The 27751-nt window shown below is 37.1% G+C and overlaps 1 protein-coding gene across 4 annotated transcripts in view; it reads left to right on the forward strand.

Annotated features, from left to right (window-relative positions):
* myoz2 (myozenin 2) overlaps positions 1-25515 on the forward strand; it is a 31108-nt gene extending 5593 nt beyond the window's left edge. For 2 of the 4 annotated variants that reach the window (XM_012961309.3, XM_012961316.3), the window contains 4 exons: positions 9445-9614; positions 18865-19006; positions 21858-22041; positions 25034-25515. In XM_012961309.3, coding sequence (XP_012816763.1) covers positions 9445-9614; positions 18865-19006; positions 21858-22041; positions 25034-25268 — 731 coding nt within the window. In that variant the 3' untranslated portion in view covers positions 25269-25515. 4 annotated transcript variants of the gene reach the window in all.
* Positions 25516-27751: the final 2236 nt, after the last annotated feature.

Raw genomic sequence — 27751 nt, forward strand, 5'->3', positions numbered from 1 at the left:
GCAAAAATACAATGGTACCGTTTGTTTCCTGTAGTAAATCAAGGTTTCCTTTCTGTGAATCAGCTAAGTTCTAGCTTTTCATGTGTTTGACTATTAAAGGTTTCCTAAACACTCTGTGAACAATGATTAAAAAAAGCAATAACAAACCTGGTTCCTCCATTAAAAAAAACACCCAATATATTTAAAACTAATAAAATGTTACACATGCCAGGAAAAGGGAAAAATGTTACTGTGACTTTCCACCCATTAACCTAAAATTAAAGTTTAAGAACTAGTTATATTCATTTGCCTTTGATTCATGTTTGTTGTGGGAGTAAGTCTGAAGAATATTTCTTGTTTAATCAACATGTAGCCCACGTTGCAATCAGTGTCAGTTACACAATTTCCTTAATGGCCCAAGACCACAAGTCACAGAGACTGTTATGTCTATTGGTATTGGGAGACGTCTGCAAGGCTTGGGATGAATTTCTCTACTTTTCCTGTTCTAGGAACCCTGCCCTAACTTTTACTATATGTGGTTTACCTCAGTTTCCAAGTGTTGCAAATCAGAGAAGCATTATTTTTCTAAATCATACAATATATCAGCTTTTTAGGTAAAAAATAAAGTACATATTTATTTCATATAATATGCACAAACTGATCAGGGTTTCATGATATTTGTTATAAGACTATATAATTTGACATAATTTAGAATATAAACAATAGTGAAACCTGTATGTTTTTATATAGTTAATATAGTTACAATGGTAATAGTTGAGTTTTTTTAGTTGGTGGTGCAAATTCTAAACACTGCAAAGGGTGGTGGTTACCATAGGGCAAGATGTAATTAGCCCACTGTTTAACTGCAACTATAGCTACTTGCTTAAGGGGGTTGTTCACCTTTAAGATAATTTTTAGTATGTTATAGAATGGCCTATTCCTAGCAACTTTGCAACTTCATTATTTATTTGTTCTCTATTGCTCTCTGAGACTACAACTTTATTGTTACAGTTACTTTTTATTACTTACCTTTCTATTCAGGCCCTCTCTAATTTATATTCCAGTGTTTTAGTCAAATCAATGCCTGGCTGCTAGGGTAATATGGACCCTAGAAACCAGATAGCTGCTAAAATTCCAAACTGGAGAGTTGCTACATAAAGAACTAAATAGAGTGAAATAATTAAAAAAAACAAATAATAAAAAATAAAGAGCGTCTGTAGATTATCAATCTCTAAATCATACTAAAAGCTAATTTAAAGTTAAACAACCTCTTTAAGTTACTATTTTTCTAGTAAAGGGAAAGTAGTATGCAGTGTTACAAGTTGTCCAAACTGTCCTTATGGCTACATGGCTGTTGTTATTCGGTAATATACAGGGAAATGGGTCATATATCATATAATCTTATGCTTAAATGTTTATGAAGCATATACACTTAGGGGTATATTTATCATGCTGTGTAAAAAGTGGAGTAAAGCATTACCAGTGATGTTGCCCAGGGCATCCAATCAGCAATTAGATTTCAACAGTTAGATACAGTAATTAAATCAAAGCATCTGATTGGCGTCTATAAACAACATCACCGGTGCTGTTTTATTCCACTTTTTACACAGCATGATAAATATACCCCTTAGTCTGTATTTTCATAAATGTAAGAGATATATAAATGAAGAGATATATAAATGGACTGCTGAGAGTTATAATTGTTGTGTTACACTTCTCTTTGAAGACTGAGTTCCAATCTTTTAGTTACCTATATCTCTGCTTCTTCTCTATTTTGCCTATAATAATCAAATATAATTATTACTAAAGCATAACTATTATTATTGTCACCTAATGAGTCAAAATGGATGTGTCAGAATTAGTATATGTGTCTATACATCTTGCTAGAGGCAGACAAGCATCCCTGCTAGCAGCCAGATCCATGATAATCTCTTTGCTGAAACTGTTCAGATGATACCACAGGAGTGTTATAGAACTAAAGACTACTCTCATGCAACAATGCAAAAGATTCCAGAGAAAGCCACCCAGTGGACCCTGAACTCAGCAGAACAATAACTTTATTGTTTCCTAATGTGACCACTGTAACACAGAAGCACAGTGCCAGGTCGTTACCATACACTTTCACTAAATGCTACCTGCATGTAAATAGGGAGAAAATAGAAAGGCCATGTTACAACTTTTATGTTAATTCCAGTCTGCTTTAGTGGTCTTGGTTTCATTGTTTCTAAAATTCTAGAAAACACAGATTTGGTGTTTTTTGTCACATCAAGTGGTTAATTGTTCAAATATATATTTTTTGGTTGCCACTGGCAAATTGGCAGACATTTCCTTTTAAAGGAGTGTTAGTAAAACAATTAATCCTTATATAAAGGAAGTATCACTAAAACAGTCTGCAAGTGATTAATATGCTCTTTTGTATTATGGAACAGTAATATTCGGCACTGAGCAATAAAGAACACAGTAGTAGGGGATTTCCTTATTCTTTGGTTTAAAGTAAATATTTGCATCAGTATTTATGAACAGTCTACAAATAAGCCATTGATTCCTGAATAATGGGGTAAAGAGAAAGGTTTACTTTCGACTAACTAGAAAATGAAAATATATAGAACCCCATCCAAAATCCAGCATAAAAGGTTGAAAACGGCAATATAAGTTGAGTCATTAGCTGAATCTACTGTATAATAACACAGGTATTTTGAGGTCTTAAGCTGGCCATGCATTTTCAGATTTTAGTGTTCCGATGAATGTTCGCATATTGATCGTACGTTAAAACGCAATGATCTCAAACTAACATTCAGATTGAAATTGTAGGATAAATTGGATTATGTTCTGAACATGAACTAGTTGGCAGACACTACTTATACAAAAGGGACTTGCTGGAAATGCATTGAAGGTCCCAAATGGATATGGCCAATACACAATACATGTGCAGATTTTATTGTTAGCCAACAACATTTTTCAACCTGTCCAATTGACTAAACAACTAATCACCATGGTACAAAAATTATCAGGCTGATAATTTGGAGCCCACACAAAAAAATCATACAAAACTATGTTTCTTATGATTATATCAGTGCGTGTATGGCCAGCTTAAAGAGATTAGTTGCCTGCGGTTAAATTCGACTACCATGGGTGACCAATCTCCCCCAAATGCCTTTCCACCAGCAATAAAGTGAATCGCCTATGGAAAGGCATAGGTGTCACTTACAGTAGTTTTCCAAAGTTGTGCAATGTTTCCTGCAGGAATTAAGAAAAACTAAATGACATGTATGCCTTTCCACTGAAATTTTTTTTATTACTGCTTTTCTTGAATAAATACAGATATGTTATTAAGTAATGGCAATATGCTCTACAACTTACCAGTTAATTTAATTGTACATCATTTTAAATTCGGTTACCTCCGTTGTGTAAATATCCCCTCAATTCTAGTTTTAAATCAATACTGATAAGGAATAAATTATGTGTGTGCAGATTTACCCACAGGACCCTCCTGACTTGAATGGATTCTTTTCTCAAGCTAGCCTTATTTACTACTACTCTAGCCTTGAAGACAGAGCCAATAAGAGTTTTGTTACAGAGGGCAGACACCAATCTGTCTTCCACGCCCTTAGCCACCACCTAGATATCCACCCAAGGGGTAGGGGATGTAAATAGGAAGGGAATACCCCTTGATACACAAACAATGGAAGCAGGGAAGTTGGGATAACTGAGTTGGGTGTGGTCTATGGCACAGGCACCATCGTGTTTCAGCATAGCACCTTCAACATTATATAGCATAACTGATATAGCTGTTTTATGTAAACTATTATTTCAACTCTTTGGGCAATTTGTAACACATACTGCACTTAAAAATGCCATCATTATCATAATCTCATTATTTTCAATATGAGCAAATCTGGCACAGTTCCCAGAACACACAACAACAAAAAATGTTACTTTGCAAAACTACAAACCATAATTCACAATGTCAGAAATCCAGCAACTATACTTAACCCATTCATGTACCCTTTATACACTTGCCTTGCGTTCCCACACAATGCTTTAAATGAAATAATGTTGTTTCCTATGAGAAAACATCTAGTATACCTCATATTACCACAAAATGCTAAAAAAGAAGAGAAAACAACTAAACAGCTAAAATTTCCTCATTTAAACTAGTACAGAATTTCAGAAAGAATATGAGAGATTGTTGGAATGAGGGAGGGAGGGAAAAGAGATAGTGAGAGAAAATGGTTTTACTCTGTCAGTTACTCTCAGCACATCTACAATGTTATTTTTAAGTATGCATTTGGCTGCTTTTAACCTCTTCCCGTGTTCCCACTGTCAGAAGGAATCTCTTATGGCTTTAAAGGGGTGGTTTACCTAAGTAAACTTTTAGGGGCACATTTACGAACGGGCCGAATGCGTCCGATTGCGTTTTTTTCGTAATGATCGGTATTTTGAGATTTTTCGGAAAATTGTCGCGCCTTTTTCGTAGCCATTCCGAAAGTTGCGCAAAATGTTGTGATTTTTTCGTAGCGTTAAAAAGTCGCGCCTTTTTCGCAGCTTTCGCGCCGAGTACGAAACATTCGGATTCATTCAAGCTTCAGTATGGTGACTTTTCTTGGGCCAGGTTGGAGCTGCAGGGTGCCATTGAGTCCTATGGGAGGCTTCCAAAATCATGCTAAGTCTGAAAGTTTCGCCCGCCGCTTACGAGCGCTCAATACGAAAAAGTCGCAACAAAATACGAGCGAATCGTAATAGCTACGAAAAACTAGTTTTTTCACGCAAGTCGTAATGGCTACGAAAAACTTGTGTTTTTTCGCGCAAATCGTATTGGTAACGAAAAAGTCGCGTCAATTTCCGAAAAGTCGTAAAGCCGCCGGAAAAATCGCAAAAATACGAAAAAGTCGCAAAATGTTCGTTTTCTAATCGGAATTTTTCCAATTCGGATTCGGATTTGTGGGTTAGTAAATGTGCCCCACAGTGTGTTATAGAACGGCCAGTTTTAAGCAACATTTTTTGTAAATGGTCTTCATTATTTATTTTTTTATAGTTTTTGAAATATTTGCTTCTTCTAACTCTTTGCAGCCTTCAAATGGGGGTCACTGACCTTGGCAGGCAAAAAACTATTGCTTTTGTGAGGCTAGTTTTATTGTTTTTGTTACTTTTTATAACTTTCTATTCAGGCCCTGTTCTATTCATATACCAGCCTCTCATTCAAACCATTCCCTGTTTGCTAAGGTAATTTGGACCCTAGCAACCAGATAGCTACTGAAACTCAAAACTGAAGAACTGCTGAACTAAAAGTGAAAGATCTAAAAGTGAAATAACTAAAAGATACAAATAATAAAAAATGAAGACCAGTTGCAAATTGCCTCAGAATAATACTCTCTACATCATACTAAAAGTAAACTCAAAGGTGAACAACCCCTTTAACCTCTGCTAGGTGAGCAATCGAAGGTCCCAGACCTCCGATAAACAGATTCTTTCCCTGAAGGGTGGGAGGCTCTAATCAAACTAGAGTCTAGTCCAACTCTGCCTTATTGAGTTTAGGCCCCTCTTCAAACTCAGTGTCCCCTCTTCCCTCATGTTCTAGACTTTCTTAGGATAGCTAGTACTTACGGTATTGGTTGGATGTTGTGTGTGTTGAGCCTGTCTGCCCTGTAATTGGGCCAGCCGCTTGCCTAAACTATTTGATAGTCCTTTACTCCTTCTGTGAGAGACTACTTCTCCCTCTAGTCACCCCACCACACACACGCACATGGTTAGGACAAAACAAAACACAATACCTGAAATGACCTCCAAGGAAATAAGGCTGCTTGACAGAGACCATCCATCCTGTGAAGAACTGGGGGAGGAAAGGAGAGAGTCAAGGAAATTTACTATAAGCAGCCGCTTTCTGCCTTTTTACATTCCCCAGTTCCTCACTTCTAGACCCCTGCTCTCTGTGACTTGAGCCTCCCGTCATTGCTCCACCAACTGTTACGGAAAATTCAGATACCAAAGGTCATTTGTGGTAGAAACGTAAGGTTGATTTGACATGTACATGGGTTTTGAGGAAAGGTAAGGGTCAGAACTACAGAACAAAGACAGCATAGGGTTTTTATAGACTTTGTGACACAAAAGCATACTACATAACAAGGTATGAGCATAGGTGTTACTAGTTTACCAGTGTAAGCACATAGACATATCTCTTTGAAGCACAGACAACAAAGAACTGCTTAAAGCCAAACAGATGGCTCTATCTTTCAGGCTAGGCTAGTAGTAACCAAGGCTGGCTTGAGAACAGAATCCATCCAAGTCGGTGGGGGCCCGTAGATGAATCTGCACACACAGAATTCATTCCTTACCAGTACAAATAAATGCACTTTTCTACAGCCAGATCCAGTCAAATGGCATTGCCATATGTTATAATCTGCACAGAATGCTGGGCGTGCTATCATGCAAAGGTTTCTATGCTGTTTCCTCCACTAACTTGTGATTTTGGTCTAAAAAAAACAGACATGCATTACACTGTGCTTGAGCACTACTCAGTATACTGTTGCTATGCTATGTGTCATTGCAAAACTCTTACATAATGTCTCACCACCACCCAATCAGATAATTACTGAATGTGGTTAACTATACCACAGTTTGATTTCTATTATATAAGAAACTAAGGCATGAATAAATATTGATAGAGACTGACACTGTTTGCTCATAAACATTTTTATTTCTATTTTTACAAATGTAAACTTAAGTGCTAAGTTTGTTATTAAATACATTTTTATAATCTAAATTTGAAAGTAAATGAACAAGGAGTTGCTGGTATTCTAGTTGTTGGTAGACTGCAGTCATAGCATCTTCATGCTATGTGTCAGTGCTCCAAAATGACAAAATATGTATAATAAGCCCCACCAACCTATCCCCACCTCACCGTTCTTTTTGTGTCCTGCTTGTCTTCGCCCCGCAGAAGACATTAAGTACAGGAGTACAGGGCTCTGGAGCCGCATCCATCTCCTGGCACTCCTTGCTTTGGAAAGGGTATATAAGAGTACCTCATATTCAGTTGCCTATATATACAATCACTTCTCAGCCACCCCTGGCAAATGTATAAGTTTCTGTTTTTTTTCTACCTGAAATTGTCTCTTTTAATTATTTGTATTTCTACACTAACCAAACTGCACCCTCTTTTAGAAATGCACATGTCCCTCAAATATGCATTTGATAATGGTTAAAAGTAAGAACTGAGAAGAAATGTTCAAACTAGAAGTAAGTCAGGGCAGCCTGCTGGCTGGTAGAAGCCTATGTTTTGTGTTACCTTGAGCATATATATCAGTGACTTGATGAAACTGGAGACAATAAATATATTGATTGCAGAACACTTTTAATATGGAAAATAATTAAAGCCAACAGCACATACTGCATATGGTGTAAGCAGGAAGGGAAGTGAATATAACTGGCCAGTGGTCAAGGCAGGCAGTAGGCAGTAACAAGTCTGAAGGCAGACAGCACTTAAAACCAGAACAGGGGGGGAAATCAGGTAACCAGAATATAGGGAAATACGTGCAAGGCAAGAACACACCCAGACACTGCAGAAGATGATTTCAGTGAGGCGTTGGAGAAGTGTTGGGATTTTGCTGCTGTGGAATGTTTTCCTTACCTACCTGGCTTCCACACCTGGCTGCTCAGATCATCTTGCAGAACCAGGGGTGTGATTTCTGGGGGTGGGTCTCATAGCCCTGCATAGAAACATCCAATCTAAACACAAAAAATCAAGTTAAAAATCAGAACCTGCAAACCTTCAGGTTTTATATCTGTCCAAATAAACCACAATGTTTTGGAAATAAAAGTTTTTGTTTAAAAGAATGATATAAGTAATATAAACTGCAAAAATCTGAAGAAGTTGTTTTAGTGTACATAGTGTAGTTTTTCTTAAGGCCCTTAAAATTTCTTAGTTATTATAGAGTTAAGTGCTTTATACAAATAACTTGCTGCACCTTCAGACAACCAAGAAGTCATCAAAATGCTCTAAAGGTGACAAACCACTCTGAACCACTTGCCTTCTGCCAGAGCCAGACCAAGTAGTACTGCCACCTAAGGGAATACTACGTGGCTTTCCTGTGTACCTGCTTGCCATCACATACCACCACTCATTCCAAACCCACCTTTTGGTCCACCTGGTCCCACTAATATCCACTGATCTGTAAGATCCAGTATAACATGTCTGTCAGTCTCGTTAGGCTGTTGTGTACTGTAGTGATTAGTTGCTATTAGTCTATCAGAGATTAATTTGATTCACATTCCTGTTTTTCCAAGCCCACTTATATACAACCCAAATACAGTAATTCCTCCAAATGCCAGTAAAGCTAAAGTGTCTTTGGTCTTAAAGAGAGAACTACTGCAGTGACAATGATTTTCATAGTTACCTAAACTCTAGCAAATATGGAATAAAATACTGTAGGAATCACCATCATGAAAAGTACATTTAAAGACATATTGCATCTTAGGTTGTTGGTCAAAACAATAAAGCAATCACAATGTTTTATAAAGGATTAATAATCTGCCTGGAAAACCATTTAATATAAGTTGAAATGATTGAGCAATTAAAAATAGCTGCTTTACATTGCAGCATATGAGACAAGATGGGAATGGAGCCTAGGGTATCAAGTGTACAGGAAACAGAATCATGTTCCCAGTTCCATCATTATGGTTCGGAATGCAGTTTTATTTTCGAAATACAAAAGAAGTATAGGGAAAGAAAGAATATATTTTACTTTTCACATTGTTCCAAAGATGTATTGCTCAGCTGTTGGCATGCAATGTGTGCTTGTTCCCAAATGGACCAAACAATTGCATAGATTGACGCCAAACTGTAAACAATATGACTGTTTATTGTTGCTAGATTAGGTTTATATCACATTGGCAGATTAGTATCTTATTGTAGCTGGCTATAATGCAGTTGTGCTTTCTCTGTAAGGGCCCCAGAGAAAGCCATGAAACCTCTTTCTAGCCGGATACAAAAAGAATGGGCTGAATATCTGCACTCTATGGCTGAGCCTTTCATACATTAAATTATGGAACTTTTGGCTAATTTTCAGAAGTTTAAAGTAAATGTGGAGGGTCTCATTTAGAAATGTGCACAAAACCAAACATTGTGCTGAAAAAACATTGTGCCTGTCTATTATGGCATAACAGAATTTGCCATTTAGTAAATGGAGCAGCACCACAAAATAGGCATCACATAGGCAGGGCATGGGCATTTACTTCAAGGACCACAAGAAAGTGGAAGAGGCAGCCCTGTACTTACTGCCCAGCCAGTGGCAGGTGTGTAGTACATCTTGCACCTCCACAGCTTGCACAACCCTGTGAGTAGGGTGTAAAGTGCAAAAAAAAACTATGAGGAGGGGCAAGAGTGGACCCAGTGTGAAAACGAAACAGATCATTTTGACAATATTTTCAGGGGGGCTAATAGAATTTACTTCTATTCATGTTGCATTACAGAGTCAGATGGATTGGACTTTGGGAAAAAGATCAGCGTCCCACGAGACATTATGCTTGAGGAGTTATCCCACGTCAATAACCGTGGAGCAAGACTTTTTAAGATGCGTCAGAGAAGATCAGACAAGTATACATATGAAAACTTTCCATATGCAATGAAGCCACAGGCAGCTGTGAGTATAACCTTATGTGAGGATTGTGCAGATGAAGAATTGTGTCATATGTTCCAAATGAGAAAGGTGATGCCATTTTAATGCAAAAGGCAATTCTTTAAAAGGAGGTAATAACCCTGAAACACCCATTAAAAGTGAAATTCACTCTTATTAAATTTAGCTATATTAAATTATTAAAACACTAATTATCTACCTGCTTGATACCACACCTCAGGCCTTCACTCCCTTAGCAATAAGGGGAAGACAACTTTGGAAGCATGGTAAGGCCTTGATCAGGTTTTAAATTTTTCTGGAAATATAAACATTTTTTTCTGTAAAACCTCACTGGCAAAAAATATAGTACCTTTAAAAAAAGGCCTTACAGTGTTGCATTGTAATGAATAGTATTACATTGCAAAATGGATATTCTTTTTCTTGTTTATAATTTTGTTTTCTGTTTTAGTACATTTTCCCATTAGCCTTTAAAGTGTTAGGTCCTCCAGACTAAAATTTAAATATTGTGTGGTTGTCAGGGTCACTGACCCCAGGAACAAGAAAGCAGATGAATCCTGATGCTAGATTGTTATGGCTTAATACCACTACATTGTTCAAAAACCTTAATCCAAGATAAACTGCCCCTTGTTTAGGATAACATTAGAAGTAATCATGCAAGGGTACTGATGGGTGCAAAATTGGGCCCTCTGATGCTTATTTAAGAAGCAGTTCTTGCTACGCTCTGCACTTGGCAGTTTAAACCCTGGCATCAGGTGCAGAGCATAGTGCTGGCAGATACAAGGCAGTCCATTAGGGTGCACAAGAACCTCAGCTTGTGAGTGCTAACTATGGGCTGGCTTGCACCCTTTTTTTTGCACTTTGCACCCTGCTAATTGGTTTTTAAACTAGGAACCTTTTTTAAAATAAAGATAAGAAAAATCAATAAAAGTAATTTACAGTAATGTCTAGTGAGTTATTGAAAAGGGTTTGGAACCTGGGTCTTCTCATTGCCCCATAGACTGCATAGTCACTATTACCCTACTTGTAGTCTTTAATACAGTGCTATACTGTATTTTCCATGTCGAGCAATTATCCAATATACTATATTTTCGGGGGACAGATAAAAATCATTGTGTCATACAGCGAAACCTGGAAAGCCCTTAGTCAGCCTGGGAGCCTAACAAATACCTTGTGGGACAATATCTTGCCAGTGGCCTACAGCTCCAACTCCTAAAGAATAGGAGTGTATTTATTTTTTTTATTTATTTTGCAGATCTATGTAAAATCACAAGTGCTCTAAAGCATAAACATATTACTAATCTATTGTAAGGTTTCATATCCTGACAGAATATGAACTATATTCTCTATTCGTCATGCTGGGAGCAGCAGCTTTATTTTACATTTCTCCTTTCCTTGTCAGGATGCTTATCTATTAAAGCAAGTAACCACAAGAGATGACAAGGGCAAGTTAAACTGCCTTTCTATAGCCTGCTAAAAAGGAACATATGCATTATCAGATATCTGCCTTTCTGCTAAAATACTCATGCAACATACCTTTATTTTAAAATGTACCTGACCTTGGCAAATGTTGCTCCATCTGTGGGCCCTTGCCCAAAAATACTATAAGATAATTGCATCTGATCAAATAATGACTATTTTTTGTTTGGCACTGGCCAAAAGAAAATGTCTAATCAGCGAACTTATGGACAATATTTGAAAAAAAAAAAGAGCCAATACATTTTAAGCAGTTTGAAAGTTAGCACATTAACACATTACTGTCTGTAAAACTGCCACATTTATCATAACATTTACTGCTTTTACTGATGTGTCAGTTTATGAAAATGTTTTTGAGTTTTTGTGCACCTCCTAAGCCCCAGGAAATGATCAAGCTCTCAGGTGCACTGCTGTGCATGCCTCAAAACTTCAGTTACATCACGCTCAGGGGAAGCGTTCTGTTATTTCTGTGTTATTGCATTTAAATGAATGCTCAAGCACTGTCCCGTGCCCAAACTAGGCTTTGTTTGAGCAATACTATTCTCAAGTGTTGTCCTGCTTTTCCGATTTGACTTTCTGCCTGTTTATGGATTTTACTGATTACAGCCTGCCCTGACCTTCTTCTTGGACATTGAATATGCTGCAGATTGCTGCCTGGCATGACTTTTTGCCTAGACTTACACTACGCCTTTGCCTCACCCTTTATTTGTCTCTCAAAGTTCTTGTTTGGTTTCCAAAAGTGAAGTAGATTCCTGCAAGTGCTGCCATACAAAGACACCCCAAAAGGGCCTCAATGAACTTCAGTAATTGTTGGGGTTCTTTTGCTTCGCAAAGGGGGCCTGACATTTAGCTAGTGGTTTCCTTCTAGACCTCTGAGAACTCAAAAATAGCGACAGGTTCTATGGATTTTTTCTATTTACAGTTAGAGCCATTCTGACTCCCATGGAATTCATGTACTGTAAGTGAATCCGCTAAATAACTAGAAGTAATTCCATGACCTCTAACCCTCTGGGTTTGAGCTAGAAACTTTAGAATGCAAGCCATCTTACTTTATATAAAGAAAGGGGTATATTTAGCTATGCCAATGCTCGTGTTGACTCTTGTAACTGCAATAAGAGCCGTGCCGTGAGGATCTGGAAGTTGCTCCCACCATAAAGGGGATGTTTGTTATGCAAGAAAGGGTGGTGCATAGCACAGCCTGCATTAGATTTGACTTGGTTAAATTGTTAGTAAACAAGTCCACCTAAACCAACAGGAGTAATCCACTACTAACACAGGAACTGATACATTAGCAAACTTGCTGAGTATAGGATATGTTGCTATTAACCAAGTTTGAAAACAAAGATTTTACTTTGTTAGCAATCAGGTTATAGGAAAGAAATTTTATCAGCCTGAAAGAGGGACCACTGACTCAAGGAAGATTGCCTGTATTATTCCTATATAGTTATCTTTTTTTGTCATTCTTGTTATGTTTTTTACATAAAAGTTTAAAACTATAACATGCACTAAAGTGCATAAATGCTAAAATGCGATGAAGAAAACTAGACCCTAAAACAAATATAGGTAGAAATGCTGTAATTTATATACTAAATTACTGCCCCATTCTAAAGTTTTATCATCTCTATAATCTGAGCAACTGTTAAGAAGCTAAGTTTAGTTGTCACTGGCAATCATTAAGCAGAATTTAAGGCTCACATGTCACAAAAGTTGATTCTACAGGGCTGATTTTTACTTTCTTAATCTGATTCACTGGTTTATATACTACCATGTAATGAGAATTTGAATGTATTACTGATCAGCCTTGTATTGTGACTCTAATAGTCTATAAATACAGTATATTAATGGTCTCAACATAAAAAAAATGGGGAACTATGGAGGGTAACTTCTAAGACACAGATCTTCCCTGCTAAAGGGCTTACGTTGCCTTGGGCTGTTATAGAACCTCAAAAACTAATGTGCAGCATTTCTAGATTACTTCTTTGTTAAGCTTTTGTTCTCCTATAACAAAGGTACACATATACACACTTTAGACCTTGCCCTGAGTCACAGTGCAGCTTGTTCTGATAAACTGGATGCAATAGCAAGGTGCAAAATACAGGGCACGGCAGACCTGGATTTAAAACCTGCCTCCAAAATTGACATGGTACACATGTAACTACTTGCATCAAGTGAATCCCAAGCTAATGTAATTGATGATGCCACCAATAATTGTGCCAGAAGTGATGCCATTGAGAAAAGCTTTTCTTGGCGCGGCGCCCAGAATTACATGGGAATTCTGAAAAAAGCATTGAATTGTGGGCAAAACATTGCAACTTGTATCTATTTGTGAACTTTAATGAATATAAAAGAGAGCTATTTTGGCTAGTTACGACTAGTTTGAAATCTACCTTTAGCACTTACACACCTTGCACGTGTTTTTTTATGCATTTGAGACACGGGTCAGAATGCACCTAAACAAATCAGCTAATTGTTTCCATATATTCTGGTTGTACTCATGGTTGTACTTATGAGTTGTGTTTTACTGCATTATCATTTTATAGCATTTTTATAGGCACAACATGCTGCATTTTCTTGAGCCTTACACACATTCAAAAGACAACATGCTTTACAAAAAAACACATATAAATGCAATATATGTGCTTTTTTGTGATTAGTGTGTGTTTTTAATTGAAGAAAAAAGCCCATGTATAAGAAAAAAACTAGGATATTTCTTACATACTGTATTGATTGGAACCTATTTCCATTCAGAATGATTGGTAAAACCCTCAAGGAATATATCTGCATCTGCACATGTAAAAAATTATTTTCCATAAGTAATGACTGGCTTCCCAACACATGGGTCTTTTAAACACCTGCCAAGGTGCAAGATTTGACTCTAACCTGACCAGTTTAGTCCAACATGAATAGAACAAAATTGCACACCAAATTAAAAGCAGAGTAAACATAAATGAAGGGATGCTAACAAAGTTACTCAACAGCAGATACCCATGGCAACAAATTCAATATTTTGTTTCATTTACTCGAAGTAGAACAATAAAAAATAACTGATGATTGGTTACTATGGGTATCCAGAAAAGTATAGCTAAGCACCTTCATGAGTAAATGCGCTACTCATACTGTGAAGAATATGAAAATACATTTGCCATCGCTGCATCAGAAAAAAATAATAAACTTTTAATGAAGCAGCTAAAAAATGACTATTATTCACAAGCATTTATAAAGTGACAATACAATGAAAGGCTGCATGAAATATTCATATGAAATATAAACACTGACAGTAAGATTTGCGTTTCTATTTTAACTTCATAAGCATTCCAATATGTATTATTTAATTAATATTCTGGTTACTCATAGTTCCTCCAAATTCATCTTTGTGATTGCTATAATACTAACACTAATGGATCCAGCACTTGGAAATATATTACTTCAGACATTGAATAATAAGAGGGAACAGAAACATTAGCAGCTCAACAAATACCTGCTGAGTTAGTACATGAAAAGGCCTCATTGGTTACTAAGTAACATAATTACTCCTTGTCAGCTTCCTGATTCATCAGAACTATATGGCATGCATGTGTTATTACTGACTTCCGGCCCATACGTGAGTCACTGTGAATCAGGCGCTTTACAGAACAGGAGCACATGACATTACCTCATCCAAAACACTGTAAAGAGCTTTAAAAGGCACGTGGTGATACATTGCTGGCAAAATACCTTTGTGTTGCAATATTTGGTTTCAATAGGTATTACATAAAGTACTTTAAACGTGCATGTGTAAATGTCTATAGTTGAAACTGTACATTACTATCTAATTAGTTAATAAGCCTATGGGCTTATTAACTAATATTTCAATCTTATGGCATTTTTTTTGCAGGTGTGATTATTTGTCCTTTCTTAGGACAAATAGGGATATATAAATATTTTTTTTTTATTTTTCCCTTAGTCTCAGCTGTGCTGACATGTACTTAATCATTTAAAGGGTTTCTCTTTAAGGTTTCTTATGCATTTTGAGGCCATTTTATTCATATTTGTTTAAAAAGTCAGCCGTTGTGAACATTTTGTCACTGGGAGACATGTTCCTATAATGGCTGCCTATGTAAAAGTTGTTCACAAATAACATACTTCTTTCAGTTATTTTCAAGCAGAAATTTGTTGCCTGTGATAGTAAATTGCTAAAAAAACTAAACTTTTCCCCAACACAAAGAGCCCAGACTAAGAAAAAGCTGTATGTTATTGTATCTTTGGTTTCTGCCAACACAGAGCAATAACAGAATGTACAGTATCTATGCCCTTAGATGGGGGGTATATTTGGACAGTGCAAAGTTCGGGCATAGGGTGGAGCAATGACATTTCAGGGGCAGGCCAGTAACATTAGAGGTGGGCTGTGAAGTCAGGGGGTTGGGCCAAGACATATCATTCAGTGATTTGCTCGTCGTCACGTCATTTACTTGAGCAGTTTTTGCCTAGACAATCCTTCCCACAGCTGGGCTGTAAAAACCAGGTGGGTAGCAACCTTATATAAGGGTGCAAGGAGGAAATAGTGACACCCAAGGTAGTTTTATGCAGATATACACCTGTGTTTTATTCACAATGGGGTTTTCCACCGCATAGGACAGAGTTTCACTTCAGACAACATAAACAATTAAAGTTAATTCTTCCAACATCAAAAAAGATTGGTTTGTCAGCAGACTGTACAAATGCTGTTGACAGTGCCTAAGCCACTAACTTAGTTTAAACCAGAACAATATAAACCTTTATTTACAAGTTTAACCCTAAGCTTTTGCCAGCTGCATCAGCAAGTCTTGACTTCCTGCTTACTACTTCCTGGGCGGAGAGCTCACTTACAGCCACTCCCCTTTTTCCCAGGTGGTGACTTAGTCATAAGCACCTACAATGTCTCCCACAGCCCCAAAAAACATAGCCGCTGATATTCTCATAATATATTGTGGCTCATAGAGTATTCTGGGAGAGACATACCTTCTTTCTATGGTTTTTAAATCACTATGCCACAGGTAGTGATCACTAGATCACATCATTAGGTATATTCCATATATGAAATCACTTTCATTATGCCAGACATAGACCTAGGGGTAAGTACAGGCCTGTATTTGCTATCTTCCAGTCATACCTTGTCTATCTTAAGTTACAAGTTTTGGGGGTTTTTTTGTTCTAGTAAAAATAGAGAGCTCTTTTGCTTAAATATTTGTCAGCCTTTGATAAATGGCCCCATTGCCCTGTCTAATCCTTGAAAAAAGCTCAATCCCTCAACAACATCAACACAGATATTAAATACTTAAGAATTAAAACAATATTCTGAAACATTTCTGGCTAGACTGATGTAGGTAAACTGCATTTTAAATTTGGCTAATAAACCACAGATGAACTGTAATTTCTTTTGCTAATGTTTTCTTTTAATTCAGGCCTCCACAGGTGTCTGTAGAAAGTTGAATGTTTTGCTTGGGAGCTAACAGGACTCTTTGTACGATAATAAAGCCTTGAGAACATTGCGAAATTCAGACAACTTGACTCATAGCACCGCTGAGAGGTCATTTTGTGCTGAATTGAATCAGCTGACTCAGCTGGACTGGCCGAAGGAAGAATAATTATTATTTCATTGGAATCTGTGTTCGTGCTGCAAACCCAGTAGTGTTCTGCTGTGTGTGTGCAAAAGAAAGAATGTCAGAAAGAGTCAATACAAGCTGATCTGGAGTGCACACCATTGATAAACATTTTAGTTAAAATATGGGGGGAAAATAGTTTGCTGAATTTTGATTGATTATACAATTCTTTATTACCCCTGCACCATGTTACTTAGCTGTTACCCAAAAGAAGTTTATGAATATGTACCACACTAACTGAAAGGAGCAGTAAAGTTCAATGTTCATGTTGCTTTTTTAAAATATGTTTTGAACCATTTACTTTACAAGTAGAATTAACAGTTAAGCAGTGTTGGTCCATTATCCTTCCAATTCACAGGAAAAGTCAAACTTACATTTAAAATTTACTGGATGGCAGTGCAGTGGTTTACATTGCTGCTATGCTTTGCACGGATCATAGACTGCCATCATCAAGCAGTTCAATATTCTCCATGTGTCTATGGGTATTCCCTAGTTTCTTCTCACTCTCAAAAACATAAAGGCAGGTTAATTGACTCCAGATAATATTGCCCACAGTGTGTGTGCATGTGAAAGGGACCCTAGCTTGTAAGCTCCATTGAGCAGGTATAATACTTGTGAAGTGCTGCTGAATATGATGCAATTATGGAGATCACTGCAGATAATATTCATTTGGGGTATAAAACTCTACATACAATTCATAACAGCTTGAAATCTGTAATTTAGGAAGATACTTGCAGACAACAGAAATGCTGTAGCAGGGAACATTAGGCTGTAGCAACTGCAGCCAACAAGATGTTTTTCTGAACTCGGATTCACATGAGAGAAAATAAGGTTTCTGCCATGATTAAGTCTAGTTATCCCTTATTTTGGCTATGAAGTGTAATTTTGAACTCAATAAAACTGATGCTATGCACATAGAAAAAAATGCAGCAAATTGTTTTTGACCTCTTCTCTGCTATTTCCTTTTTTGATCTTGCTGCACCTCACGTTGTTTGAATTTCACTAAATACAATAAATAAGTTGTAAACAAATAAGCAGAATGGAAGATTTAAGTTATGTCGACAGATAATTTCCCCTGTGTTTCTTTCATTGGTTTAGAGGTGTGTGCTCCTTACAGTAAAGGATTTTTTAAAGAATAAGTTATTCGTAAGACCTCTGTATACATTGCAATGCCATACTCAGTCTGAAGGGGAAAAAGCTGCATTGTTCAGGTTTAACATTTAGTAATGTTATAGAATGACCTATTCTTAGAACCTTTTCGATTGGTCCTCATGTGTTTCTGAATTATTTGCATTATTCTTCTACCTCTTTTCAACTCTCAAACGGGGGTCACTGACCCTGGCATTCAAAGATATATTGCTCTGTAATGCTAGTTTTATTGTTAATGCTACTTTTTATTACTTATCTTTTTAATTCAGTTTTCTTCTATTCATATTCCTGTCTCTCATTTAAGCCACTGGTTGCAATGGTATATTGGACACTAGCTTCAAGATAACTGTTGAAGCTATCTTGAAGCTACTGTCCAATATACCATTATCAAGATAGCTGTTTGAGTTCCAAACGGAAGAGCTGAAAGAATAAAAAGCAAACAACCACAAAAAATAACAATAATAATAAAAAACAATAATAATTAAGACCAATTTCAGATTGTTTCATAATATCATTGTCTGCATTACACTAAAAGTTAACTTAAATGTGAACTACCCCTTTAATAAACATATACATAACCACAGAAACAATGTTTAGCATCATCTGTTTTACAAGATAAAGAAGAAGCTTAGCTTGTTGCTTCTGTTTACTATATGCTATTAGACAACCTTCTAATCAGAATATTGTAGCTAGAATAGTAGAATATTTTTACTGCACTTCCCAAGGGACCCATACACAGTGTAAGTTCATTCAAGTTGCATTATAATCTGGTTTTAATATTGCTATATTCAAGCAAATGCTAAACTTTTACCCCCCCCCCCCCCTGTATTTTACTAGGGATAACTAAATTATTGAGACTTACTGAGATTTGATATGGCCCTTCTAGCAAAGTGTTACACAGCATATCATTATGCATTTTGCTTAGATAGTGGGTTCTCTAACTTCTTGTCTTTTGTAAATTCATTTTATATACATAAAAATGCTTTGTTTAGCTTTTTTCTTTTCCTCTTTAGCAGCAAAATCAAGTTAATCAAAATGGAAACACAGAAGGAAACACAGAAGGAAATACATTGGACGCCAACCAACAAATCTCTCCACAGACACCTCCTAACACACCAGATCCTCGAAGTCCTCCCAACCCTGAAAACATTGCACCAGGTAAATAGCACGATGGGTAAAAACAGGTCTCAGGTTACAAAGTATGGCAAGAACTAAAGTATCTCCTAATGGGTGATCTAGTCGCTAACACATGTTACATGTTACATGCCTCATTAGGGTAAGAACTATAGAACTAAACTCATCCTGTTCTACTCAGCTCCCCCCAGGAGATAGACATTTATTTACTCATAGCTCAAGTGAAGGTAAATTAGGCATTATAACATAAATGTGCCCCTTGTCAGGGAGCTTCAGTTGTCCTGCAGTCATCAGACTGTTTCTCTAGGTAGAAAATCCTGGTCTTCTGATGACGACCATCGCACTGTAAGGAGAGCAGCAGCACACCAGAAAGAGACAGGTGCTTATACAAAATTCTTCAAAGGAAATGTAAGGGATTTCTATAAAGGCAAATTGAAGCTCTAGCAATGGCTTTTCATGTATTAATGTATGGGTCCTGTACCTATTCTCAGGTATAACAGCAGCTCTATAAATTCTAAATTATGTCCAACCTACCACCACCTCTCCACAACCAGACCTGTAGGGATGCTGGTTGTTTAGAATGTAGTCTTGTAATAAAGAGTAGGTAAAGTCTTACAAAATATCTGCATACCATTACTGTACTCATTTCTAAAGAACCAGCAGCTCTGAAGGTCTTAAAAATCCTTTTGATGGATATAGTAGAAATGGCTATATTGCAGGTTATTAATAGAGGAAAATGTAACACCACCTTATTGGCGTCAGGATAATAGATTCTTTTGTCAGATTAGCTGCTAGACAGTTTTTCAACAATTTTTAGAGTTGTAGGAGGCAAGCACATACATAGTTCTGCTCATACATATTGAATTATGTCATGCTAAATGTTCTCTGAGAACAAATTACAAGGCCACATAATAAATGTTATCTATAAAATCCATTTGGTCATGCTGACTACAAATCTATTTCCAGTCACATAAAGGGGACATAAACCTTCCATAACAAATTTACTCCACCCAAATGTTGAGGACTTTTCCTTTAGCTGAGCACTGCAGTGGTGAAACTGACCTATGTACAATAGGTCACATTAATGATTGTTAGCTGGCAGGCCCAAGCATTTCATTTTTTAATGCACAGTTTCAAATAATGAAAATGTGATGAATTCTGGGATTTGTAGTTTAGCAACAACTAGAGGGCAGACATTTGCATATTCTGGCAGACAAATTCTGTTTCACACTTATGCTGCATTTTGCAGGTTCCCGGTAAATAAAACAAATACAATAAATGAGAACTTTCTTTTGACTGGCATATGCAACAGCAGCTTCCTGAGGAAAACAAATTAATCAGATGTACTTGAATCCTACCACTGAGATGATTTGTTTTAGGCTACAGGGGAGGTTTCAGAGTTGTGTTCCATTGGTGGCTCTCTTTGGGCAATAAACACAAAGCTAAGCCACCAGAGCACAAAAAAATTTCTCAGAATCTATCAGGGGCGGGCCAAGCTGACCGAGCGCCCTAGGCAACCCGGTCGGCCACCTCCCCCCTGCACCCCCCCCCACACGCGTGTGCTTTGGTGTTCGACACCCCCCCAAAGGCACATGCGCACCAAAGCACACACGAGGGGATGCGGTGCGATCCGATCGGTCATTGCCTCCACCGCTAATGACAAGCGGTGGGGGCAATGACAAAGTAGCACGGACTAGGGGTAGACAGGTGATGCTCCTGCCTGGCGCCCCCCAATTGTTGCGCCCTAGGCAGCTGCCTCTTCTGCCTACCCCTAGTTCCGGCCCTGGAATCTAGAAAGCTTTCTGAACTGCACTACATATTTAAAACTTTAAACCATGATTCTGAATGATAATTTTACTCTAGAACTAGATGCAGATATGATACTTCTCACAACAGGTGTGAGGGCATGATATCATTACATAGTTACATAGGGAAGAAAAAAGACCAGAGTCCATCAAGTTCAACCCTTCCACGTAAACCCAGCACCCACAAACCTATACTGACCTATCTATACACTCACATACATAAACCATATATACCAACATCAATACTAATATTATTGTCCCCACAATAATGCAATCTTTTTTGTTTTGAGTCAGGCACATGTCCTGTACTCAGATTTCCATTATTGTTTTAAGACATATGGTACACAGACATTTCTGAACGTGAATTTTGGTGATCACTGCCCCCACTCAGAGCCACTTCCCATTCACTTAAAATGAAAACACATAGCCCTTGCATATATGACGGCTAGTAGGTGGGCATCCCTGGACAAAGCATTTCCCATTTCCATGTCTGAAAGTGGCTGTCAGCAGGGGATGTCCTTTTGATGTTTGGGTTTCTCCTAGAGAGGACAGCAGCACTCACAGAAACCTAGTACCAGCCTTGTGGGAGTTAAGGGAGTTAAGTTAATTCCGGAGTCCTGACTTTTTGACAGTACTTTTTTCTAAAAGATCATTACTGTGCTTTGCACTCCTCTCTTTCTAAACCCCCAATCTGCATTACTATGCAATATATAGCTGATGAGCTAGTCATGAATTTAAACATGCCAGAGAAAATGTCTTCACATGTACAGTTTTATACTTCTCCATATTTTGCAAAAAACCATGTAACACACATACACATATAAACATACACACAAATATTATTATTAACATTTATTTATAAAGCGCCAACATATTCCGCAGCGCTGTACAATAAGTGGGTTTCAAACATTGGACATACAGAGTAACATATAAAGCAATTAATGACCGATACAAGAGGTGAAGAGAGCCCTGCCCAAAAGAGCTTACAATCTACAAGGAATACAAACATTACTTTCTTTAAATGACTTAAAGACCTATCTTTAAAGCTGAACTTTTCTTTGCAATGGCAGGATACACAGGCCCGCTCAAAGAAATACCCCCAGAGAAGTTCAATGAAACCGCTGTTCCTAAGTATTATATGTCTCCATGGCTAGAAGCCATAGGCAGTGAACCAGAACTCCTTGAGGCCCTGTATCCCAAATTGCCTGTGCCTGGTCAAAAGGCAGAGATTCCTGACTACAAGAGCTTCAACAGGTAATTTTGTAGAATTAGTCTATATAACATAAGTTAAAAAATGTTAATTATATCCATACTTTAGTGAGAACATGAAAATATTTTGTGTAGAGCTTTAGTCTGTTTTATAACAGAGCTTACCATAGTGAGCCATCCTGTTAATGGGTGTCTCTGGGAAGGTCTTCATTTATAGCATTTAAAAAAGGCACTAATTTGACAAAATTTCTTGTATGGCTGGCAGGCCAAGCTAACATTGTATCCTTGGAGCTGTAGTTTTGCAATAACCTGAATAGGTAGGGCAATATGCCCACGGTTTACATTAAGGTTAATGTAATGATACTAGCCCTTTATCTATTTATGACAGAAAAGATAATATTATTGCATTATATAATATGATAATATTATAATGATTACACATATACTAAGCATGTATACAACAGTTATGTAAAGTGGCAAAACAATGGAATAGTAAAATATTCTATACACATGTATATAGATATATTTAGATTTAAAAATATGTAGATAAATATATAGATATCACAAAAGCTCCTATTACATGCTTCTATATTTAGAAAGCTGCGTCTATAGAAATGATGATAGGGCAACTGTGGTTTCAGGGCATGGGTCTAACGCAGGTTTCTGATAAACAAAGAGAACAAATGCTTTGAATAAAACAAAAAGGGGAAGCAATTGCCATTTGTTGTGGTTTATTTGATTGTTATCTCAGTTGTGCCCTGTAGTCAGTGTAAAAAAAGTTCTTCGCATACACAATAATTTGTATATATATATATATATATATATATATATATCAGCAAGATCCAAATCCTTTTACTATTTTATCAGTTCATTACTTTTTACTACACGGCATAAGGAGGGTAAATATCATAAAATGCCAAAAAGTGCTATGTGCCAGAAAAATGTTCCACATTCAAAGTATTTACTTTCAGACTGCTAGCTCCTCTGAGGGCCTACTTCCGTGTCACTATAGCATTTTACTTTTTGTAAGACTTTTAAAGACACTATATAGTTTGCCTACCGCTCAGCCTCACTCAGGTGATTATTGCCTGTAAGTGCTAAGGTACTGCAGGCTACAATTCCATGCTCCTCATGCAGACTGCCCTATTTTGCAGGTTTTATTATCCCTTTTTTTAAGGAATGCTGAATTTTTAATAGATTTGTGAGTGACATATGGGGCTAATTAAACATAAACAGAGTAAGAAAATCAGAGCAAATCTCCTTGATATCCCTCCCCGCCCCCCCCCCCCCAAATGCACATGATATCCCCCCCCCAAATCAAGTGTAATTCTTTCACGTAAAATTTTAAAGTGAATACTCTGTCTACAGGGTCAATGGTAGATAAAAAGAACAGGAATGCTCCTTTAACCTCTTTTACATTAAAGTAGAATTACAGCCTGTTTAACACAGAAGGTCCCCCACACTGGCTGCCTTCCCCAATTGATTCACTAGATTTCCAAAAAGAGCCCCTGTCGTTGTGTACGTGGGCCTGAAATGTATATTTGTACGGTGGTGTTGGCACTGCCATATTTTGATGGTTACATCCTATCGCATTTCACATAAAGATAACCTGATCCTGGCTTTCAGTGCTTATATTTGTGGTTGGCAATTACAGCAATGAAAGCTCTAAGAGATGTAATGTTGCCATTTAATCACCTACCCTGTGGTTTTACTTTTCATTTGACTTTTTGAAACAATACCAGGCAGAGAGGGTGCTGGGAGTTCCAATGCTTAACAGTAGGAAGGATTAAAATGTATAAGTGAAAATCCCATACGGAAGTTTCATTAAAGGCAATAAATACAAACCCTTGCAATCTAACCTAACTCTCTTACACTAAATTGCTATAGCCCATTTTGTATTATTTTAGCTGATTAGCTGATTTATGTATTGATATTTTTGTGTATGCAATAAACACTGTGTTGAAACATGAATATTTGTTTCTTTAATTTGAGGCAAATTTATCAGACACACTATAAAAGCCATAGTGACCTATAGTCTGCTTTCTAGAGAATTAATCATTTTTCCCATTCTGTATTTATACATCATGCCCTTGAAAAGACATTGTCTGCTGCAACGTCTGTTGTTTACAGTTGAAAAATTTCAATGATTAAGCAGCCTAAAGGATAACAAGTCATAAGTATTTTAATCTGGCACTTGGTCTCCAAGTGGAATCAAATGAACTGGGACAGTTAAACTTTAGCAGCATATAATCATATCATTTATTATTTTTTGTAGAAAATATATGAGTCTGGTTTCACAAGGTTTAAACCATGATCCCCATACAGAAAGCCCGACAATCTTACTGGATTATGTAGGTCAGCAAATATCAGAGCACAGCTGCATTTTATATACTCTATATAGGCTTTGTAAGATTGATTCAGGTTTGCTCCATGTACCCACATGCACAGTGTCCACAGCAGTTCAGTTACTGTATTACTATAAATGTACAGATCCTTTCCCTTCTCCTTCTGAGTGATGCAAGTCTAGTTCATCTTCTTTGATCACACACATCACAGCACTGCAATATCATGGTCAGTGCACAAATGCTGTTATGGGCATTGGGCCTGGTGTCTTCAGAGGAAAAAAAGTACATAGTAGAGAATCCCTAGGCTCGGTGCCAGTGTTATTATTTGTTGTAGCCAGTGTAGGGCACAGTTACAAACAAAATGTGACAATAATTTTAGGCCTATGACACAAATAGCATTTTGGCTTCTGGTGGGATCTTATGGTCATGGTGGTCTTATTCTTAAGTGGTCGGTGCCTCCAGCACCTGTCATAGGCAGTATAGGCAGTTACTGGTGCTGACAGACAGGTAGAGTTGTTCATAGTTCTCCCTAGGACCAGAAAAGTCCACCATCATCTGGTGTGCATAGTGCTTAGGGTTTACAGATATTTTTAATATGGATTTGAAGAGAGAGTGGGCAGTTCTTAGTAGAGGAAAGGTAGGGGGAAATATTTTTGCACTTTTGACTTTTTTCTATTTTTCCGAAATTTCAGAGCTGCCATTCCTTTTGGGGGATTTGACAATGCATCAAAGCTAACCACTTTCAAGCTCCCTGAGTTTGATCTATCGCCAATGATTGATCCTGCTGTCGATATGTCACCAAACCCTCTAAAATTAAGACGGTCTTTTAACAGAATGGCTCAGGGATGGACATCTGAAAATATCCCCGTCTTTTATTCTTCTGACCCTATCCTCAATGCTGAAATTCCAGAATCTGATGATCTGTAAATGGCTAAGAATTTTGTCATACAGTCTTTACAGCATCAAATGAAACAGCTTGCTTGGCATGTTGTAACTAGCTAGAACAGAATGTACAATGTCTAATGTATCTATGTTTGCACTTGTATCTGTATGTTTAGGTCTATTACAAATAAACAAATACAATCCTAATTTACATAAAGCAATGTGTCACATGTATAATGGCACCTGCAATGCATGACAGCAATTTTAAACAACCAATAAAAATCGAAAACAAGGTGACTGAATTGCAATAAAATATAGAATACGTTTGTGTACAGAACAGCACTAATGGGAGTAGCTAAAATGCCCTTTGGGCAACCAGTAATACTGTGCCTATGCAATGATACAGATTACTTTACTGCAGCTCTTTCATGACATACCAGTCTTGCTGGTAAATTTAAGGCGTGATATAAAATTATTTTCTCTTATTAAAATTCTTTTGTATTTTTCATGTACAGGAAGGAGATGGAAATGATTTCTTAAGCCTTAAAGGTAACTAAAGAGTTTTAAAATTTGTGTTTTGCTACAATTTGGGTCTGCTTTGCAGGTGCTGCAACTCTATAGTAATGGAGAAAACCCCACAGCGAGTCCCCCTGTTATTTTTTGCATCTTTTTCTTTTTCTGGTTTTGCCGAAATGCCCCATGTGCTCTTGCTCTGTGTAAGCCTACTGTTCACCACCAGCTCTAAACATGTGCTTGATGCTAGCATATATGAAAGGGTGAAAGGAAAATCCAGGAGAAGATGTTTCTTTTTTGCCAAAAGGCAGATATCCTTGTATACAGTAAAAGAAAAAGAAAGAAATAAAAAAAAGTTGTTAACCATTTCTTTTAACAACATAACGTGTCAATATATCCATAAGGAACAAAAGTTCTGTATTAGTGTATTTTTGTGCTGTGGGGATTTTTACCACTTTGCCCATACCTAATCTTGCCCTTTAAGAAAAAAAAAAAAAAAAGAAGGCCTTGTTGCATGAACTGCGTGTCTGCAACGTGCACCAAGTTTTCAAAATATTAAAATATATTTTCTAAATGATTTAGCTTTTTTTCAGCAGCTCTTCGGTTTAGAATTTCATTGGCTGTCTGGTTGCTAGGTTCCAAATTACCCTGGCAACCGTAGGGCAGGCACTGGTTTACATGAGAAACTGGAAGATGAATAGGGGAGAGCAACAACAGAAAGTTAAGTCATTAAAAGTACTATAACAATAAAATTGTAGCCTTAAAGCAATATTTTGAAATTTAGAAAGAGGATAGGATAGGAATGCAAATAATTCAAGAACTATAAAAAAGTAAGACCAAATATAAAGATGAATAGTAAATTTAATAACTTGCTAAAGGATAACTTAAAGGAACAGTTCAGTGTAAAAATTAAACGGCGTAAAATGGATAGACTGAACAAAATATTTGCAATATTGTTAGTTGGGCAAAAATGTAATCTATAAAGGCTGGAGTAAACAGATGTCTGACATAATAGCCAAAACACGACTTCCTGGTTCAGCTCTGTAACCACTTAGTTAGTCAGTGACTTTAGGTTGGGCCACATGTGATGTAACTGATCAGTTAGTTTGTGAGCACGCAGGTCAGATTCAAATGCAAACTAACTGAACAGCTATGTACCCCTCAAGTCACTGATTGGCTACTGACTGCTAACAGCTTAGAGAGCTGTAAAGGAAGAAGTAGTGTTCTGGCCATTATGTTAGACATCTGCTCGCTCCAGCCCTAATAGATTACATTCTTGTCTAACTTTATTGAAAACACTTTTTATTTTGTGCAGTCTATTTTACACAGTTTCATTTTTACACTGAACTGCTCCTTTAAAGATGGAGAAAAGTGCAGCTGAGACCCTGAACATATGTATTTATAAAAACTATAATTCTATTGCTAACAAAGCTGATATTAATTTAGTTTTGTATCCTAATATTAGTAGCATGCATTTGGAGGACATCAGATTCAGTTCAAACTGGGTGCAGCAGGTTCAACTTTGTTTTAAAAGAATTCAGACAGCTCAAAAGAACAGGGAAACACTCAAATATGTGTTTCCTCATATCCAGATTCCACCCAGTGCTCCACCCTCTCATGCTGCATTTAACTTATTCTTTGTATTGTCTGCCACCATATCTGACAATGAAAGCATTATTCCAAACTCTAGATTCATTTAAATAAACAATCTGATTAAAAATATTTATTATGCTATAGCTGAACTGTGCAACGTTTCCAAAAATCCCCATAATGTCCTTAAAATGCAGCTTTGCAAGAGCTTACATTTGGGTCTGGACTAAGATTTAGAATAGGCACTGGCATTTGAAGTATACAGAAACTCAAACAGCCCCTATCAGTTCACTAGCCACTGTCTATGGCAGCAGACCCTTTGGCATTTGTCAGAATCTACAGATTGCCGTGCTTACATCCACATACTGGTCTGGTGCCTCTTTAGAAAAAAATGTTTTTTCAGGGCCTTGTAACATTTTTTAGGA

This window comes from Xenopus tropicalis, chromosome 1, assembly GCF_000004195.4.
Source record: "Xenopus tropicalis strain Nigerian chromosome 1, UCB_Xtro_10.0, whole genome shotgun sequence".
In the NCBI taxonomy this organism is placed as follows: Eukaryota; Metazoa; Chordata; class Amphibia; order Anura; family Pipidae; genus Xenopus; species Xenopus tropicalis.